Source organism: Zonotrichia albicollis, chromosome 2 (assembly GCF_047830755.1).
Source record: "Zonotrichia albicollis isolate bZonAlb1 chromosome 2, bZonAlb1.hap1, whole genome shotgun sequence".
Taxonomy (NCBI): Eukaryota; Metazoa; Chordata; class Aves; order Passeriformes; family Passerellidae; genus Zonotrichia; species Zonotrichia albicollis.
In genome coordinates this window covers 114,264,817-114,285,407 of record NC_133820.1, presented here as the reverse complement: position 1 = coordinate 114,285,407, position 20,591 = coordinate 114,264,817, and the positions used below count along the sequence as shown (strand labels likewise).

General features: G+C 38.1%; 1 protein-coding gene across 1 annotated transcript in view; it reads right to left on the bottom strand.

Moving 5' to 3' along the window:
- Positions 1–17,882, bottom strand: part of ABI3BP (ABI family member 3 binding protein) — a 137,349-nt gene extending 119,467 nt beyond the window's left edge. The window contains exon 1 of the mRNA XM_074536084.1: positions 17,686–17,882. Within this exon, the coding sequence (XP_074392185.1) occupies positions 17,686–17,761 (76 nt within the window). The 5' untranslated portion in view covers positions 17,762–17,882. The remainder of the gene's footprint in view (positions 1–17,685) is intronic.
- Between the last annotated feature and the right edge of the window lie 2,709 nt (positions 17,883–20,591).

Here is a 20,591-nt window from a genome sequence, read left to right as displayed (position 1 = left end):
TGGCAAAAAGTATTGCAGACTTTAGAAAAAAAAAAAAAAGGACAAAATTATTTGGTTGGAAAAGACCATCAAGATCATCAAGTTCAACCATAAACCCAGCACTGTCAAGTCCACCACTAAATCATGTCCCCAAGTGCCACATCTACACAACTTTCAAATACCTCCCAGGATCATGCCTCAAACATCATCAGTCTGTTCCAGTGCTTCATGTTTTGGTGAAGATATTTTCCCTAGAATCCAACTTAAAGCTCCCCTGACACAACTAGAGGCCATTTGCCCTTGTCCTGTCACTTGTTACCTGGGAGAAGAGGCTGACCCCCACCTGGCCCCCACACCCTCCTTTCAGTCTGTTGTAGAGAGAGAGAGACATGAGGTCCCCCCAAGCCTCCTTTTCTCCAGCTCCCTCAATGCCTCCTCATAAGACTTTTGCTCCAGTCCCTTCAGCAGCTTTGTGGCCCTTCTGTGGACATGCTTCAGCTCCTCAACATCTTTCTTGTAGAGAGGAACCCAAAACTTAATATAGGATTTAGAGTGCAGGCCCACGAGTGCCAAGTGCAGGGGGGTGACCACTTCCCTGGTTCTGCTTGGCACACTCTTGCTGATAAATGGGCTTCCACTGGGCTCTTGGCCTCCTGGGTGCCACCTGGGTACCCTCTGGCTCATGCTCAGCTGCTGGTGACCAGCACACCCAGGTCCTTTTTGACCAGGCAGCTTGGGTTGTCATGAGACAGGTGCAGCATTTGGCCTTGCTGAAGGCATCCACAATATCCACAACCTTTTCCTCATCCAGTAAGTGTGTGACCCTGTCATAAGAGGAGATCAGGTCAGGTAAGCAGGAGCTGTCTTTCCTAAAACCTGTATCAAAGAGCAGCAGAGAGCAAGCAGAAAAATCTCCTTCTTCTTTTTAACTTAGCCGCGTGTTTTTCAGGGAAAATAACTGCTAAAGCAACAACACAGATGCCACACTTCATATGACTAAACCACATTCCTATTCATAGGCTGTGTGCATTCCATAATCAGGGAGAGTGAGGGATGAATATTAACTGGTAAAATAATAAATGACAGTTTCTGGAAGCATACAAGCAGAAGTGGAGCAACCAAGGACAAGGAGAGCTCAATCCTACACAGTGCACAGACACTGCCAGTCTAATCAAGAGAGGGTCAGCCTGGAGCAAGGCAGATATAAATTATTTATAAATTATCTTGGTAAATGGGGACTGCTCCCAGAGCATATTAACAATATAGATTTCATTTGTGCTGATCTCACAGTGTTAGATCAATTAACCAGGAAAGCATTCTCATTCTGAGTAGTATGTCTCTTTTAGTCATCACTCAGATAAATATTCATTAAGTATAATTGAATAGACAAGGGAAATCATAGGAACTTAACTCTTATGATACTGTGATAAGAATCTATTTGATTTTGAGAAAATATTTTTTTGTATTAGGAATCCAGGAGACCTTTTTTCCCTGCTGAAAGACTCAAATGATAAACTAGATGCCCTCTAATTCCATTAGTTTGTGTCAGGTTTTGGCATTTATTAGTGAAACCCTGGTCTTAAGAATTTGCATTTGTAATGCAATTCTTTTACATTGAGGCCATTTCTAAATGGAAGATTCTGAGATCTATAGCTGCCTCTGAAACACAATCTTTCCCTTTGTGCTTGCCAACAGAAATTCCACACTGATCTGCAAGTATTTTCTTCAACAAAAGTCAGCAGGAGAAACTGTGCAAAGCGCATCTGAAGTAAAAGCACAATATTAAATGCATCAGAGCACTTGGAGTGTTGGATTCACTCTGAGAAAAGGAGTCTGCCTGTACTAGGAGGGAATGAAAAACAGCTTAATAACAAATCAGCTGCATCATCAGAGGACCAGCCACCACGAGCTCTTCAGAAAGAAGAAAAGAGTTACCAATGACTCAAAGAATCCAGCTGGAAGAACATTTGGCTAGTTGGAATGCATAGGCAACAGGAAACAAAGGCAAGAATATATTGAAACTTTGAAAAGTTTAGATGTTCCTCTCACACCAGGAGTCTGCTGTGTGCTTTAGGTGTGCATTGTCCCTTGTGATCAAATACAGTCCTATTTTTTGTTTTTATCCATAGAGTGAGGATCCTTGAACTCTGCCCTGCAGAACTAGAGGGTGAATACAGCTGTAGTGTATTACAGCAAATTTGGCTTTGTTGCCAGAATTCCTTTTGCCTTACATTGAAAGTGTTTATTTTCCACTATTTCAAAGATTTTAAGGGGCATGAAGGCAAGACTCAGCTCTGCCTCCCAGAGTGCTAGACAAATGAAGTGTGCATTATGAAAATATATTAGCACAATCTATTTGCGAGCACTACCTCATTTATTCAAATCATTCACAGCAGTGCTTTGATTTTTCCAAATCTGGTGTCATAGTACCACCAGGCAAGTTTTCAATGATAATCTAAAACTATGAAACTTTTCTTTTCTGCTCTTTTATATTTTTGTATTTATTCTGGCTGCCAAACATGGAGAAATATTGGTTGTCTGGCTGCAACCCAAATATATCTTAAAATGGGAAACATTTAAAAATAGTTCTGTTTCTATGTACTACAATAAACAAGAGACACTTCTAAAGCAGCCACAAGCACAGAATAGTGGAAGAACTTTGGGTGGAAGGAACTTCTCTAAGTCATCTAGTTCAACTCCCTGCTCAAAGCCTCAAGTTGCTCAGGGCCACATCTAGCTGAGTCTTGAACACCTCTGAGGACACAGATGCCATAACATCTCTGGGGTAATCTGTTTCAGTGCTTAGCATACTTCTGTTTAAAAAAAAAAAGTCCTAATATCTAACTGGAATTTCCCGTATTCCAGTTTGTGCCCAGTGCCTCTTGCCAAATTACTCTGCACTTCTGCAGAAAATCTGTCTTTGTACTCTCCAATAAGATAGCTGAGGATCCTTTCTCATAAGAGATTACATCAAACACTAAGGTTCCTAGCCATAAAATTCACATTCAAAAATACTCTGAATGATGAAAGTAGGTGCCATATGAAGAGGGCAACCAAGAATACCTTTTTAGGGGAGGGTGAGTTAACAGCCTTGCATGTAGTTTCATCATTTGCAAATGAAGTTCCCCAATCGCTCTTTTCAAAGTATTATTATGCCTACACAAGTCTAACATTGCCTCAAGAGAATTGGCTGTCAACATGCAGCAGTTAACTGTGCAAAGCAAAAACAAGGATGTCTATCTACAAAAACCTAACACTTGAGCTCTTAAATTACACCTTCAAACTACTTTCATTTCAAAGAGAGCAACTTTTCTTCGGTGTATCAACATTCTTAACAGAATGCAAACAGCAAATAAAATAGCATAAACTGTAATTCCTTCCATATTTCTTTCAAATCTGGGGGCATTTTAGTAATTTAAATGATAGAGAAATTCACTACTAAATGAATAGTGAATTTCATACTGAAGAAATTCACTACTAAATGAATAGGAATTTCAGGAGAAGCTGAAATATGCACTAGGGAAACTCCTCAATACTGGTGTTCAGCTAAAGGTAGTGACCCAAAAGGGTCAGCCCCATCCCTTCCTGCGTCCTTTCTCACAGCACTATTTCAAGGTTACTCACACCTTTCCCTCCAGTTGCTATGCATGTTTAGTTTTATTAATGCTAGTCAGAAACATGCTGCTCTTCAATGTTCTAAATGAAACATATACTTCTGAAAGAGAATTGTTGGATCATTTATATTACAAAATTACAAGGATTTAAAACTTATTTTGCCAATCCCTCTCTAGTGATTATTACAGTTCAGAACTGAGTGCATAAGCTGTACTCATTAGTTCTTTAGGACCAATTAGATCAATGCAGAGGTAAAGATGTAGTTATTAGCAATTCCAGCTTCTATGTAGCTACAGAAACCATTGTACAAAAGAAATTCATTGCTCAAATGTTGCCATCTGTTTTGTCAGTTTTTGGGTCATTCAAGAACTTCACTGAAGTTCCACTTCCATCTTTATCTCCTGCAGAAGGCTCCTTAAACATGCTGGTTTAAAATTACTTTTTAGTTGACTTAGTAAAGTACTTATCTATATTTTTAGGGTGCAAAGCTGAAAACAGTCTGGATTTAAAGTTGGGATCCCATTTCAGTGGTCCAACCCCCAATTCCACCTTTCATTCTGCAGGTCATTCTTCATTACTTATTAAAATATGAAAAAAACCTGAAAACAAGGAAGAAAACTGTTGTTTGAAAATAACTAAGCCTGCAGGTCTGATGGAAAGTGAAGAGGAGTTAGTCCTCTGAAAACTTCTTTGGTATGATTTACAAGAACCTGACCCTCGCTCCTCTTTTAGGATTCTGTTTAATTTTTATTTCGAACCTTAGAAAATTCAGCTCCTTTATGTGTCCAGTTAGTAAACTTAGTTTGGTGTTTGATGATATAAATTTGTGAAATTCAACATTGAACAATTCAACATTTTTGAAGGATAGGGGCAAAACCAAACCTATTAATTATTTTCAATGCATAACATCCTTTGAAACTCCTTCAAGCTGAATAATTTTTGATAGATAACAGGTTTAAAATAAACAGTACACAAATGTAAAAGGACAAGACAAAAACTATTTGTTAACAAAGAAACCTGAAACCCTTATTTCAATTTAGATTATGGATCACTTATTTGTAGTAGGATAAAGCTTAATTTTGATCTGATGTCTTTAGGTTATCCAGGGCCTTGTTCCCCTGGCTTTACTCTCAAAGCTCATTATTTGTTGTTGCTTTTTCCAGACTGGCCTGGTATGTATTTTTCAGGATGTAATTTCACCTGGACAGAGCTGATGAGACAGTGACTGCATCTAGCCCAGAAGAGCTGTCTTTCCAATCCTGGCTCCTTCTCCTGTCCAAGGAAACAAGTCCAAGGCAACTCCACCCAGGCTGGGCTATGGAGAAAACTGTCCTGGCCAAAGAACCTGACAGATTCTGCTGAAATATATTCAGTAAAGGCAAGCAGAAGACTGTGCAGAGCATGGAGAGTCTCACAAATTTTCTAGGTCTAAATCCTTTTTTTAAGCCTTTAAAAAGCCAATGGAAACACCAAAGAGAAATGTGGTCTTTGGACCTGGCCTCATACAAGGTGGTCATACTTTAGAGTTGATCAGTTGAATAAAATCATGGACTTTCTTTAACAGCCTCTCCTCAATAGGAAAAGCTCAACAAAATATGAAGAACTTCAGCAGGTGAAGAATTCAGATGCTGTTGGACTGGCTCTGCCCGTAAACTTCAAACGTACTGAAGCAATTGGTATCTGACACAGACCTGAATGCAGGAAGTCTCTTATGACTGTGCTCATGGGCAGGCAGTGCATTACCACTGCCATTACCTGCTCAGTGCCAGGCACTGTTTGGCATCTCCACTTCCTTAAGCACCCCTCATTTACAAGAGTTGAAAATCAAAGGCATAATAAAAAACAGTCTGGAACTGCAGCCACCTTTGGTTCTGTGAGAAGAGTGAGGACACTGCACTTTACAACCCAGGATGTTAGCGTTTATTACTGAGTACACAGGTAATCTGCTACATGGGTTACTGTGTGCCCAGGTTGTAGTGAGGGACTCATTTCCTACAGCCAAGTTGGAGTCTATTCCTTACATATCACCATTTGTTACATCATAATACTTATTTTTGTTTTCACTCTGTGACTACTCATCGGGGATCTTTTGAAACACTTTGGGAGGAATCATTCAAAAGAAGAATATCAAAATAAGCAACAGCAAGAAAGTATAAATTCTACTGTGTTACAATAAGGCAGCTCCAAATCAACAGCTTAAAAAAACTTCAAACAGTAATAAATTGAAATTTGCATGTTTATCTGCATTAATAGAACAAAATAGGTAGTCATATACTCAAATCCTCTTCTGTGATAAATATTACCTTATTTTCCATAATCCAAGAAAATGAACGAGCAAGTCTTTAGCTGAGTATTCTGTAACATTGGGTTAGATGATTTTAAAGCTAACTTTGTTTTAGCTCCTTCTCTGATTAAGCACATGGTTATTTTTTAGGGATAAACCTGCTTAAAGACAGTAGTATTTAGACAGCAAGGAGGATTTACAAGCTGTAGCAACAGAATAAATTTGAAACCAACATGTACTTCCAACTCTTAGTTGTAAATTAATCTATAAGCTTCAGAATCCCCAACATGACTAGGTATGTTTCAAAATTGTTGCCTTTTGACTTTAAATCTGAAGAAATGGATCCCAGTCCTTTTATGTTAGTTCTAACTTCTAAAAAGGTCTTTTATCACTAATGGATACATAGTTGGTCATCCACTGATAGACAAATACATAGAGCACTGCAAAACAGATCATCTTGATAAATTCAGGAAAAAATTCAAATTCAATGACTAGAGGTACAGAGTATATTACCCAGGAAAGAAGTCTGAGAAAACAGGAATCATTGAGCTTGGAGGAAAACAGATTGATATGAAAATAGTATCCAAATATATATGGTAAACAAAGTCCTGAGGAAAAGCAGAATAAATTACTTCTGCTCCATATTTGTGAAGAGAAGAGACAAGCTGCAGCAAGGAATATACCTGGAAAACTGATACAGGGAACTACACTCTGGAACAAACTGTCTTGGGAATAAGAAGAAGGTGGTTAAAATAAGTTCAGGAAGCCCATTTCAGCTCTATGTTTCCTAGTAAAAAATGCTATTTTTCCAATTGAAGGCTACCACTTTTGCTTTGCACATCTAAGTATATACCATAAAGCCTCAAGGAGGGCTGCCCTCCTCAGTGCTCTGCATGAATCCCAGTATCCTACTTACTATCTCTAAGACATAGAAAATGAAAATCCAATAAGGTGTGGTCTCTTCAATATATAGATAAGCATAAGAGAATTGCCATAGAGAAGTAAGATTAATTTGTTGTGGAGAAGGGAAAAATACCTCAGTGCAATCAACTGAGTAAAGGCAAGAAAGAGCATCCAGGAAACTGCAAGCTGTTGTCCCTAGGCTCAGTCACCAGGAACAGTCCCACCTATGCACATGATGAACAAGAAGGTGATTTGGAACAGCCAGAGCAAATTTACCAAGGCCAGGCTGTCTGGCAAAGCTTGCTGCCTTCTGTAATGTTATTCCTGGCTTTGCATACAATGGGGAAAGGGGTGAACATCATTTACTTCAACGTTGGCACAATTTCCACAGGTATCCTTCCTGTCAGACTGGAGAAATGCAGACTGGATGCCTACATTACAGAGGAGAGGGAAAACTGGGCTCAAAGAATAGCAGTCAGTTGTTAAAAGTCCAAAGTCCCTTTTGACACCTCTTCGATAATTGCTTAAGAAGCTCTTTCTGGGTCTTGAGCAACATCCAGTGTAATTCCTACACTCACTTCAGCGAGGGAGAATGTTTTGTGCTTTGTGTACACTGGGGAAAGAACCTGGGTTGTGGAAAGAATAGAAGCAGATGAGTTGTCCACAATGATCTGCTTAGGAATTGAAGGAAAAATAGATGCTGACGCCCATTCAGAAATAGGTGACATTCTGTTTATAAGTCCCCCCACTATTCTGGGTATAGTTGAAGCAAGAATCTTTAAAATAACATGCAAAAATATGGAAATGGAATGGGATTATCCTTTTTCTGAAGTCACAATTGTTTTCCACTTCCAGCATTGCAACTTGCATATGGTCACCCAAAATACCTGTGTTCTCGGCTCCAAATAACACCCAACACCCAGGACTTCACATAAAGCAAGGTTTAACAGCTCTGAATGGCACTTGGCAAAGGTGTTTGCAATATTCTGTGTTAACTTTGGAATAAATTCCCCATTTTTAAGAAGCAGGCAGATGATAAAGCAATTAAATATCTGAAGCACACATAAGAATTCCTGGGCAGTGTTGTATATCAAATGCTAAACTCAGAAAGAGTAAGAAAACTCTGTCAGTAACAAAAGCAGTACTGAAATATTAAATTCTATTGAGCTTGGACAACTGTGATTCGGGCTAGTCAATGGAGTCAAAAAAGCTTTTAGCCAGTTACTTTCCTTTGGTTTAGAAAGCTGTAGACACAAACAAACAAACAAACAAAATGTAAATTTTAAAAAATTGCCCTATGTTTCCAAAAGAGCAGTCAAAATAAAGTAGTTTCACTTCTGTTCCTGGTCTCCAAACTGAACGTTCTCACACATGTCTGTGACACTTGCTGGATGCAGCCCAGTCCTATAAGGATTGATTCCAACTGCACATAGTTTTCCCAGCTGGAAAATGTATCTCATCTTGCACCATTAGATGAGACAGATCTCAGGACTGATGACTTGGCTTCTTACTACTACTTTAAAATAAACCCAACAAAAACCCCAACAGATTAAGAAAAATCAGAGGTGATCCTTTTAATCTTCTTCTATATTCTTCCACATTTTGAGTTGTAGAGATCAGAGGAAAGATCCTACAGTTCAAACACATCTGGAGAAAAGAAGCAACGAATTACATCTTTAATTTTAAAAGTACTAATAAATACGTCATATGTTTAGAATTCCTAAATTTGACAGAAATTCTTTTTCAGCTTTATGAACACAATGTGAAGCTGAGGCATTGTTAACTCATCTTAAGAAAACTAAAATATGAAGTAAAGGGTTCCACTAAATATGCTATCCACTAAATCAGTGGATAGCAGAAAATAATGGACACCAAGCCTCGTAAGTGTACCAGACGTAAAATAAAAGCTATGTCTATGATTAATAGAGTACTAAGATAAGAAAAATACTTTTTTTTTACAGAATGAAGGTGTTTCATCTTTTCTCCCACATATTTCCCTTCCTACCCAGGACATGGCATAGAGTTCATGCTCTCTGACTATATTTCCAAATTCTTTATCTGTTACATCACCTGCTCTATTTCCACCATGTTGCCTTTTATCTACAGAGATCAAAGAAAGCTGCAGGAAGTAATCTCTCTTCCCAACCTACCTTCCTATGTCTATATTATTTTTTAAAATAAATTCTCCAGCTGGTGTTTCATTGAAAGAAAAATGCCAATAAAGAATACTATCAGCTACACAAAAGGAAGGCTTATGAAAACTTTGGGGTGGGATAGGGGCATATGCATCTATGCACACCATCAGCTAAGCAATCTTTGTAGGCCTGACTTAGCACTTTTACTTGTACTTCTCTCAGGCATTTATCCAAATGCTCATGGAGAATTTATGGTATGTAGGAAGCTATGTCTCTCTCATTACTGATCCTGTAACCCAGTGTGCAGTAGATTACATTAATTCCCAAGGAATGCTCTCTCACTTAAGAGTGTATTAAGCACATAAATAATACTTCATGACTTCAGAAATATAACAGAATACAATGAGATGTATTCCCTGTGCCAGTTCTTTTGACAAGTGTTTTAACACTACAAAAACAAATTATTGAAAAAAAATTTAGAAGGGTCATGTCATGGAAAAAATTATTCACAATGCCTGAAGTTTCAACAGGGCATAAACGAGATTATTTATTCCCTATATTATCTATTCCTTATATGTAACTTTTCTTCATCCTTAATATTATGAGCAACTTCACATTGCCTTCAAATAAGTATAATAATAGCATATGATCTCCCTTGCTAATTGCTGTAAGTATTTCTGAGTGGAAAGGGAACACAATAAACATCTGCTACATTACTGAGAAGCTGCTTTCTAAGAATTCATGGCTGTACATTAACAACATACTAATGCTTTTATCAACTGCTATTTGATCAGGTTACCAAAATTGTGAGAGTACAGGGGATTGATCAAAGTGTGAAACATTTAAAAAGGTAATTTTTTATGTAATGCATTTACCAAAATCAAATGAGGAAGATCTCACACTGCATTTGTGTGTGTACGTGTATGCCTTAGTGTACCAGAGAGTCTGTGTGAAATCACACTCATGACTTGGTTACTCGTGTGCAAGGTGAGTACAGATTTGCTGTTAGGAGTTAAAATCCCCAAATCTGCCAACAATTCAAAAGAAGTTCTTCAGCTAAAATTAATTGCATAATTAGTATTTTAATCTTCTGGGGAAAAAAAATCTTATTTATGTTTATACAGGCTTGATTCAGAAAGGACATAAATTACCTCCTACTCCATAACAGCAACTGAGTTACATCAGATATATTAGCTACTAAGGAGCACTGAATAACCAACACAAGCAAGAAGACATTTCTATTAGAATTGCCAGTTCTTGTGTTCCTTGTAACTAAACCAAAGAGCAGGAAGGATTGCTGAAGAGATGCAGTATTGGTGCTTGTCAGACCATAGCTAAAAGCTGGTGCTCATCTGTAAGGTAGCAAATGATGAGCTGTCACTGTGGAGCAATTTCATAGTCATGTTCACACAGTAAATATCTCTTAATTAGCTTTATGAGAGAAGGAGACCTATTGATTCAAGCTGAATATGAAACCTCACACTTTTACCTGAGTCAGGTCTCCATCAAACCAAGGGAATTCATGGCTCTTAAGCCTGACTGCAGCCACTTCCCTGACTATGAAACAAGCTGCACACTGTGCTATAAATAAAAACTCTGCCCTGCCATTTAATCCAACTACTTCAGGGTTTGTATGAGCCACAGGATGGAACTCTGCCAAAACGTTCAGGTCACACAGCAGTTTTATTTCTATTATTTCTATCCCAAAGCTCAATTTCTTATCAACTTATTGCACCCCTGCCTTTGTTTTCAGTGTGTTTGTCCATGTTGTACTGACACTGAGCTTTCAAAAGACCAGTGGTAAGCGATAAAGTCTGAAAGTCTTGTCATTTTCTCAGTGAGCATTTTTCTTGTTCATGTATAGGCTTGAAATGTGCTAATGAGGTAATCTAAATTGCCAGAAAATGTTTTAACTTCAGAGTCAGAAAACAATCTTCTGGGACATTTCAAGCATACATATTTGTATTTTTGAACCAACCACAATTTTATGCGTTCTAAAATTACTCCAGACATTTCCATCACAGAAAGAAAAATGAAAGTGAATAATTAATATAAAGCAGATATTGCAAGCAGCTGACAAAATAAGTGTTTTCCAAATGTGAGTTTAAAAATAATGTTATCCCACATACACTCTCAGTCCTTTAAAATTGGCCAGGTTCCCGAAGTATTAATTATGTAAACTCATATCAAGCATTCTGTGGCCATTTATAGATTCATAAACTAGTGCCACAACTGCAGGTGATTGGAAAAGAATCTTTTCCCACTCTATTGAATCGTGCTATTCCTGAGCATATTTAAAGAATAATGCAAAACCTTAGAACTATATTAAAATGCTGGAATAGCCCTAAAAATTATTCCCTCATACTTTGAGATTCCATTTTGCCATCAACTCTTCAGCTTGAGAAAGAGTATAGAATTACAATTTCTTTTTAAGTACATGCAGTGACACCCTAGTGTTAGCACACTCCATACACACACAAAATAAATAAAAATCAAATCACATGCAGAGGTTTATGCACATCATTAAGCTGGATTTTATCAAAATGGATTCATTCACATGGAGCGCTGATGACATCTTTGTTCAAGGTAAACAGTATATAAGAGCCATGGCTACAATTAGCCTAAAAAAATTTATGGATTCACTCTTGTCATTTATTTTTCTTCCAGAAGATGCTGTAAATAATACTAAATTCTTGCAAAGTGATGGACCTCAGCAACAACTCTAAAGCATTTTAGAGAACACAGGTTATATTTTGTCTACCAACCTCTGAAGAAGTGCAGTAAAACTCCTCTCCAGACTGGGAAGAAAGTAGTTTTCCTCTCATAGAAGAGCATTCCCTACTCCCTGCCTTTAGGTCTACAATCTTCATAGCTAGAGCCTCAACTCTTCACCAGCATTTTATTCAGCAGCTCTGAATGGGTGAAGACTCTGTGTTGATATTCTTAATGCAACCATCCTTCCACAACCTTGCCTGGATACCTGCACACTCTGATCACATCACTTTGGTGAAGCAGTGAGTGCAAAAGCATTCAATTTTGGTGACCATAACTACAATCAAGATTTCATGAACAGTAGACATTCACTTGGTGGTTCAAAACTTTACCTGTTTTTTCTTCTCCTTGATATGACACATACTGGTTTGCTCAAGTGAAGAGGTTTAGAGTTGATGTAGCCAGAGTAAAATGGCACATCATTGTTACGTTTTGAGGGATGGCAGTACTGGAGAAGTTGGCCCAGGCCTTGCCCACACAATAGTTGCATTCATGATGCTGCCAGTAGTCATCTTCACAAGCACCATTCTCACAGCACAATAAGGCAAATATGTATCTCACAATGCAAATTAGCATTACATACATGTTACGCTGTATCGTAGAAAAAACTATTTTAACTAAGACCATTTGAACTAAGGCCTGTCAATCAAGTCTGAGTAGGATCTGGCCTATTTCCAGCTGCCCTTTTCACTTGGGAAGACATTGTAGACTGGGCTGTTATGCTAATGGCACCTATTTTAGGCTGTCCAGAACACAAATACCAGTTTCTGTTCTCACCAAGATCCACCATGGCAGTAAGCAGGACTCCAACTGTTTTCTGTAAAAGGCAGCAGTCAAGAATGCTCCACAGCAACAAATCTGTCTTGCTCACAAACAATTTCAAGTCAGCACTTGAATTCCCCCAAGGAAAATAAATCCACTAGGAGCTGCATGAACAGTTCTGACTATGGCAGGTCACTGCTAGCCATCTTTTCCCCCTGGAGCACGCAGAGGTTTCTGTCTCCACATGCAGTGTGCAGTGCACACCTGGTGAGCCCAAAAGGTCCAAAGAAGGCTCAAACCCATTGTCCATTCCCTGTCTCATCAGTCAACAGATACACAGACTGTAACATCCATAAACAGTAGGTCTGGCCCCACAGTAGCAGCAGGATTTAGCCTACAGCTCTCCCCTCAAGTGAATTATGTAGCTTGTCCTTCTGGAACAGCTAGAGCCAAAGATTATATGGAGGAGAGCTGAAAAATAAGGTTTGAAAAGAGATACTTGGGAACTCGAAAATTAAAATGAAGAGGTGGAAGGTTATATAGATTACCCAGCAGTGAGATCATTTGGAGGCATTCATATGCAGTGGAATTTAATTCTGGCAGAATCCACCCATATGTATCATCACAATGTTGCACCACTGCATGTGCCAATACAAAAATGGAATTCTGGTACTACAGATTATCTTTGAACTCAGAAGCCTGACACTCAGTACTGAGTTTAGATATGTTTATGTGCAAGCCTAGGACACAACTGTCTGCGTGATAACTTTGATTAAATGAACCGCTATAATTGTTACATTCTTATGGGCTGTTTTCACTCTCAGCAAGAATCAGGCAAATTTGCCATGACATATCTAGTGACTGAAAACCCTTGTCACTCTATAACACCAGATAAAGGATACCTTTTAAATTTCCTGTTGGACTTGTCACTTATGTGTCATTAAACATAAGAAAAATATTTCACAAAAAACCCAAATTAATTTTGCACTTCTTTTTCCAGACACAACAAAAAATGAAGTTAAATAATTTGGTTCAAACTGGCTCTTCTTCACAAGAATGTTTTTTAAAGGTTAATGCATTGTGCATTTTGAAAAATAGTTCCCAGAAAGATGTTTTATAAACCATGGGGACAGTAACATATAAACCATATGTCATTTCAATCCTTTTGTGACATTTTGATATGCCAGCTTCATTGCATGCTCAAAACCCACAACTTCCAGGAGACTTTTCCCTGTCTTACAGTTTTTGCCCTGCCACCCTACTGCTACCAAAGGCAGGAAGGGAGAGGGCAGCACAAAAGTTTGAAGTTTGGCTGTTGCAATATAATAACTGTGATACATTGCAATAACTCCACATTGTTTTAACTGTTTGACACTAGTAAATGAAAACACATGCTCAGCTTAGTAAAATGCATTACGTAACATAGCACAGCCAGCAAACTTAGCTAGGAATAAAATTAGTCTATTCCTTTTCTCAAATGTCAAAGTTTGGGAGTCTACTGTAAATACAGCATTCACTCTAAAGGAGATGTCAGTTATAATTACCTTAAGTACAAATATTAGCTAGTAGCTATCTACAATATCAGACCAAACATATTCAGGACTTCCAAACAAAGAAACAAATCCTCAGTGCAAAACAATTATTTTTCCCACTTAACCCCGCTGCTGACAACTGTAGATACAAGGAAGTTTTGGATCTGGTTTTCCCTACAGGAGTTTGTAAATCAGGCTTTTTCACATGGTCCCCTAAGACATGTCAAGTCCATATTCTCTTTCCCAAAGAGAAATCCAAATTAGGGTTTACTGAGCCCTTCCTGGACAGCAGAGTAGGATAGGTCTGAGTCCTGGAAAGTAAAACCAGGATGGACCTGAATTCCACTGTACCTGATGACTAATTCAAATAGTAGGAAAACCACAGTGGTCAGAAACATGTCAAAAAATCCCCTGAAAAATAAAAAACAGAAAAAACACTGAGACTCTTTTTGTAAATAACTTCCTAAAACTGAAATTTTATAAGAAGGGATCAATCCCAAATTCTTTTCAGCTCTAGCAAAGTAAAACAGAACCTGAAGATGGACAAAAGCTATCAGAAACAGAGATTCTAGTGAAAAACCATATTTCCATGTGCCTCTGTGCTGTAACTGGAAAGCCAAGTGACAAAATCAAAAACATGAAATGCTGTTTTACCAAACACTAAGAACTTATTCTTCAGTTGTTCCTTCAACAATTGTATCAGCTCCAACTGGAAAGATGACAATGAAACACGGTTTATAGGGCAGTACAATCTTGGGGATTACATCCTGTAACTTGTTTGTTCTGGATTCTGTGGCTTTGTTTTCTCATCTCTGTCTCAGACCTGGGATGATCTGCTTACCAACTCATTCTCTAAAGAGAAGTCTTTTTGCCTGTACTTAATTCCTGTCTAGAGAGACAACACTGAGCTCTTTAAGAAAGGAACTTTTCTGTTATGCAGAACCATAGAAATTAGAGCATGTTTCTATCCATCAATAAAGCACAGCAGTGTTGAACTTTAGAATCATGTATGTTGGGTGGCACTGGCATAATGGCATAATGAGAAAAATAAGTAGAAAAATTCTAATTAGAAGAAAACTTTAGAGGCTAGACAAAGTTAAACAGACAGCTGCTGAAATACTGGATGAAATGTCATCTGTAATGGTACCACCATCTCTCATTCTCATGTTCTGTGATCCCTCACTCAGCATCCAAAGGCACTGACTGCAGAATTTTCTTAGCAGCTGATCCCTCAAATGAAACACAAACATAACTGCAAAAAAACCACTGCCTTCACACTAAAGCACACGACCCACCAGCCTTCCTTCCCCAATTATATTGTCTTCACTTACCATTATTATTCCTCCAACAATACCTTAACCTTTGATGTGAAAACAATGAAAGAATTCATTAATAAAAAAACACTTTTGAGAACAGTAATATTATTTTCTTTTTCATCCTAGTAAAACACACATATGGAGGTGAAACTACAAAAAATGATGGGAAAAGGGAGCAATTTGTGTTCCAGCCTCCCGACCAGTACATTTGCACATGTCTCTCAAACAGCTCTGGAAGTTACTGTGCTGGCTCTGTTCCTTTGCAGCTGCAGGAGGCAAGATGTTCCTTCCACCTTGTACCAGTGCAAGGAAATCCCAGTCCATGAGACATGGGGTCAATGTGTTTCACCTCTGGGAGAGAAGACTGAAGCACTAGAATTGCAAAGTGCTGGTAAGAAGGGCAAGATTTGCTCTGATAACCTGTTCCCACAAGTACCTGCACCACCAGAAGGCGAGTTTGGCCAGATTGCTCTCCTTCAAGTTATGAACTTGATTCCACTGTTCCCCAGACAGCAAGAGTGACTCTGAAACCTCAGTTACATGCTTTGGGACTTAAAGAGCACAGGAGTTCCCTGGAATTTAAGCTTGCAGAGCAAGGCAGAGAAGCCCTCTTAAAACAGAATATTACTAGTACATATTTTCATTTTTAAAACACTTTAAGATCCACACATTCGCTTTGCTTACAAAAAAATGTCTGTAATCCCTATCAAACAAGACAGTGCTGTAGAAGACAATCCTTTCAACATTTCTGGATAGCAGCTAAGTACTAATACATTTGCTTTTTCAATGCATTATTTGAAAATAGTAACTGGAGAGGCAGCTACAAACAGAAGAATTAGACTGCAATGGGAGGATCTTAAAAACGTTATTTCACTGAAAAGAAATGAAGTTTCCACCTGCAGTTTTATGCACTTGGCAAACAGAACTTCACTTCTGCAATGTTATTTTAGGACAGAAAAAATGCATGCCAGAGTTAATCTTGCAGTGGATTAGAAGCTTTGTCTGAATTTCACAGTTAGCATAAACTTAGAGCCACTATTCTACAGTAGTGAGCAGAAAGTCCAGTGAAATCATTTAAAAAGACAAGCACTGGAAAAGCTCCTTCCCTCAGTCTAGGCAACACATACAAGATTCCTGTCTGGTCAACATAATCCTCTCTTAAGTCCTTTTTTGACCAAACTAAATTCTTAGAGTTAGCTTGACTTGAACTGCATATCTGTTACTTGCAGACTACGCACTGTTCTACTATTAGCAGTATGCAAAAAAACCTCCACATTAGCTCCAGAACATGAGATTAAAAGAAAGATAATTTCAAAAGAACATCATCATAGGAAAGAAAGAAAAAAAAACAAAATTTGGGGGGAAAAAAAGTATCTTATAGAGTGGTGGGGATGAAAAATCACCTCAACTCTCCAAAACACCTTTTATTCCTTTCTATGAAAGCGAATCTCCTGGGAAGCCCTCAAAGTGCTTATCTGTTAATAAACACTCTCATAACTGAATCACAGGTTCTTCTGCAGTCGGTGGCTGCAGGAGAATGCAGATGTGAAATGCATTACAAAGCACAGTGGACTCAGGCAAGCACTGCCACAAAGTGAGAGCAATAAGTGCAGCACAGAAACAGTTGTGAAATTGCTGCCTTAATTCCAAGGCACTACAAAGTGTTTTACCATCCAGATAGAGAAATATTCTTTTAATTTTATGCTATGACTGCTCTTCCTGCAGTAAGCAATAAAATACCATTAAAATGCCAATGTTACATGTGTCATATAACCAAGGAGAAGAAGAGATCACTGCCAGCTTTGCAAATCTACTGTACTTCCAGACTCTGGGAGAAAGGAATGGTTAAACAAATATTCACACAGGTTTGGAGGGCTTTTTCTGCTTGTATAAATTTTAATCAGTCATATTTCTCTCCCTCAAAATGCATGCAATGTGACAAACACTAGTCAATTTCTACTGAATTGTAAGGATAGAGATACAGGGAAAGTATACAAGTTCTTTCAAAGACGGAACTGAAATCTTCCACCAGCAGGACAGGGTGCCTCCAAGTCACATTGTCTTTAAGATATTAAACCACAGAGCTGCACACTGCTGTCCAAATCACTATAAAATCATTAAATACAGTAACTTAGTCATGATAATTCTCATTAGAGTCAAAAGATACCATGAAAACTTTTGAGCTTATTTTATACAAGAGCTTTAAGGGTGCTGTTATACCTGGATTTGCCCTTTTCCCTGACCTTCTTTCATCTTGTCTATTACTCTCAATCATTTCTAACAGGTTGAAAGCAAATTTCCATAACAAAACACAGGCTTTTAAAACCCCCAAAGTCCCAAAACAGAAAAACAAACAAACCCCCAGAAAGTCATTCATAGCTACTTGCCTCTTGGCAATTTCTGAGTATTTCCCAGGTTTAGTGCAATATATCCACAGAAAAGCAGACAGACAAATCTTGACATGATGGTCACAAACCCAACCTCGCACTGGGAATGGCTCTGACAGGTACCACACACAAGGACTGCAGCTGCATTTAAGGGAACCGTTCTCTCTGTGACAAGAGGCAGCAACACTTTGACACGAGCTGAGTTTACACAGTGGGAGGAGACAGGATGACATCATCCACTCCCACTGCAAAACCAGAATTAGCATAAAAAAATATTATCAGGCTCCCCCTGCGATAATTTTCTGGAGTTTGTTACAAGTTCTTTTCCACCACTAAGGGTGAGACCATTACCCTTTTATTACTTATATTTCATGAAAATAAAATCATGAATATCAAACTTTCTGTTAATGGAAAACTGATCTGAGAGACATTTTCACTGTCTTAAACACTCTCTCTGTTTTATCCAAGAGAGCTGGACTTAAACTGCAAAAACAGCATTTGCAGTACTCAGAGAACTGTTTGCTATATTGACCTCAGTATTTTTGCAATCTCAACATTTTTCTTAAGGTTAATTCAGGCTACTTGTGGCTTTCATCCAGGCAAAATAAATACTAGTTTAATTTGACATGACATTATAAACAGACGTTGTAAATATTTATTCAGCAAAAGAACTGGACTTGAAAAATCGAAATGTCATTTTTTCACTTGTATCTAGTGCTGGCAATTTAAAAATACTTCATAATTTTCCCTTTCATAAGTGTCTGGTGAGTTAATGGGTACAACGCACATTGAAAGGAATAAAGCAACACTTCTCATTCCAGGGTGATCTTCTCACCACTTACATAACTTCAGATAGAAAAGAAATTCCATTTTTCCATTAAAAGCTGTTGTATTCCAGGTTTACAATGAACCAAGTAAGCACAGCATTTGGTCCCACTCACAAGTGAGAAGATGGGAAGGAAAGGGTAAAGCAGAAGAAAAGGAAGAATTTAGATTTAGTCTCAGTCTCTGGAAAAGATTCCAAAGAGATTAAATCTATTCAACTAAGTAGTGATAGCTCTCTCTCTTTCTCCCTCAAAATAAAAACCCCAAAACCAAACAAGGAACAACCCAACAAACAAAGAAAACTGTCCCCAAGGGGAAAAAAAAAAAACCACAAAAAAATCTAACCAAAACCAAACCAAAAGAATCATCAACAACTAAACTTAAACATATCTCTTGCTTACAATATGTGAAGTTCTTCAGTAGGCTTAGTCTGCTCCCACTCCCTACTTGACTGGACCTGACATTGTTCTGCTCCCATAGTGTTTATAAGCAGGGAAAATCACAGAGCTCGTACCTGGGATAGAAACTAGTAGTTTAAAATAAAAAAGTAATATCTTGAAACATATGAGAACATTTCTTAAAGATCAGATTAATCATGTACTTAAAAAGACCCCGTGTTTGCCACAATTCAAGAAGAACTTCACTAAAGAAACCAGCAGTCATTGTCTTAGAGGCAAACCTGAGGAATTTCAAGCTCTTCTAATCAATATGGACAGGACACAGCTTAACAAAAACAGCTGGACTATGGGAATGTTTCCCAGACTCATCATACTATCTGAATTTGGACATAAGGAAACGTTGTTATTATTCACTAACTCAAGTCCGGGAAGAGCGACTTGAAAGTCAATATTTGAGACAGACCCCAAAAAATCCCCAAACACTATTACCTGAAGGATCTTTGAGAGGATTCAGATCTTAAATATGAACACTCTGCACAGGTAAATGAGACAGGTACAATTAGAAGGAGATGAAAAGACGTTTGAAAGGCCATACAGCTAGACAGGGGTCTCCCAAAACAACACACCAAAAGAGTGCTAAATGGCAGAAAGATGGATACAGAGAGCAAACATGTCATTCTTATTGTTTTTTAAGTTGAAATACTATTTTCAAAAATGTTCCCGAAACCATATTCTATTTTTTCTCTTCAAAATTAAAAAATAAGAAATCAGTCATTTGATGTAACTGTCTCTTGGGAGGAATAATGGGAAAAATTGCTCCATGGTCACACAGAGCTGTCTTTGTATTAGTGTAAACTGGACTCTCCTATTTGTCTTAGGGCAAACTCACTTTCCTTCAAAAGATTACACAACACCTTCCAAACAAATGCACAAAGGCCAACTTCTACTCAGAGAAATCTTAGTGAAACAAACATATTAATTACTTGCCTACCTCACAAGCCCTCTCGTAGATAAATATGGTCCCATCCCTGTTTTCACAAACACTTGCTTCTCTGCTGCCACTTACATCTTACTTCTTCCTTCTTGGTGCATTATCCAACCATGTCTTCTCTGCTTAGGTGTTCCATACAGATATTTAGCCTTCCCCTTGAGACCCTGGCAGACTGTGCAGGTCCCTTTCCCTCTGATCCCTGTAGAAGACAGCTCTCCCCAGCCCAGAGTTCAAAAACCCATGCCAAGATGCATTTTCTTCTGTCTTATCAAGGATATGCCTTGACAGGGACAATTTTGGTATAAGCAGATGCAAGTATAACTTTCCATTAAATATGTCAAGAGTACAAGAATCAGTTCTATAATATCCTCTTATCATTTTCTAATATGTTCCCCTCATCTGCACCATCCATAGATGACAAATAGAAAATCACTGATTTTGTCCACTTCTTTTCTTGCAGGACTAACCTTTCCTAGAAAACTTCTGCTACATGAAAAATGAAAAAAAATTTTTTCTTTCTCCTAAAGGAAAGCTTCTGCTTTCCTTTCTCCTAAATCCTCCTGCCATGTCAATGGATATTGACTACCACGGTGCAAAACTAAACAAGGGAACATAAGGGAGTTGCTGGGACTTCAAACACTATCCTGCACTTCCATAATGCTGTTCAGGTACCCAATTTCTCCTCCAATTTA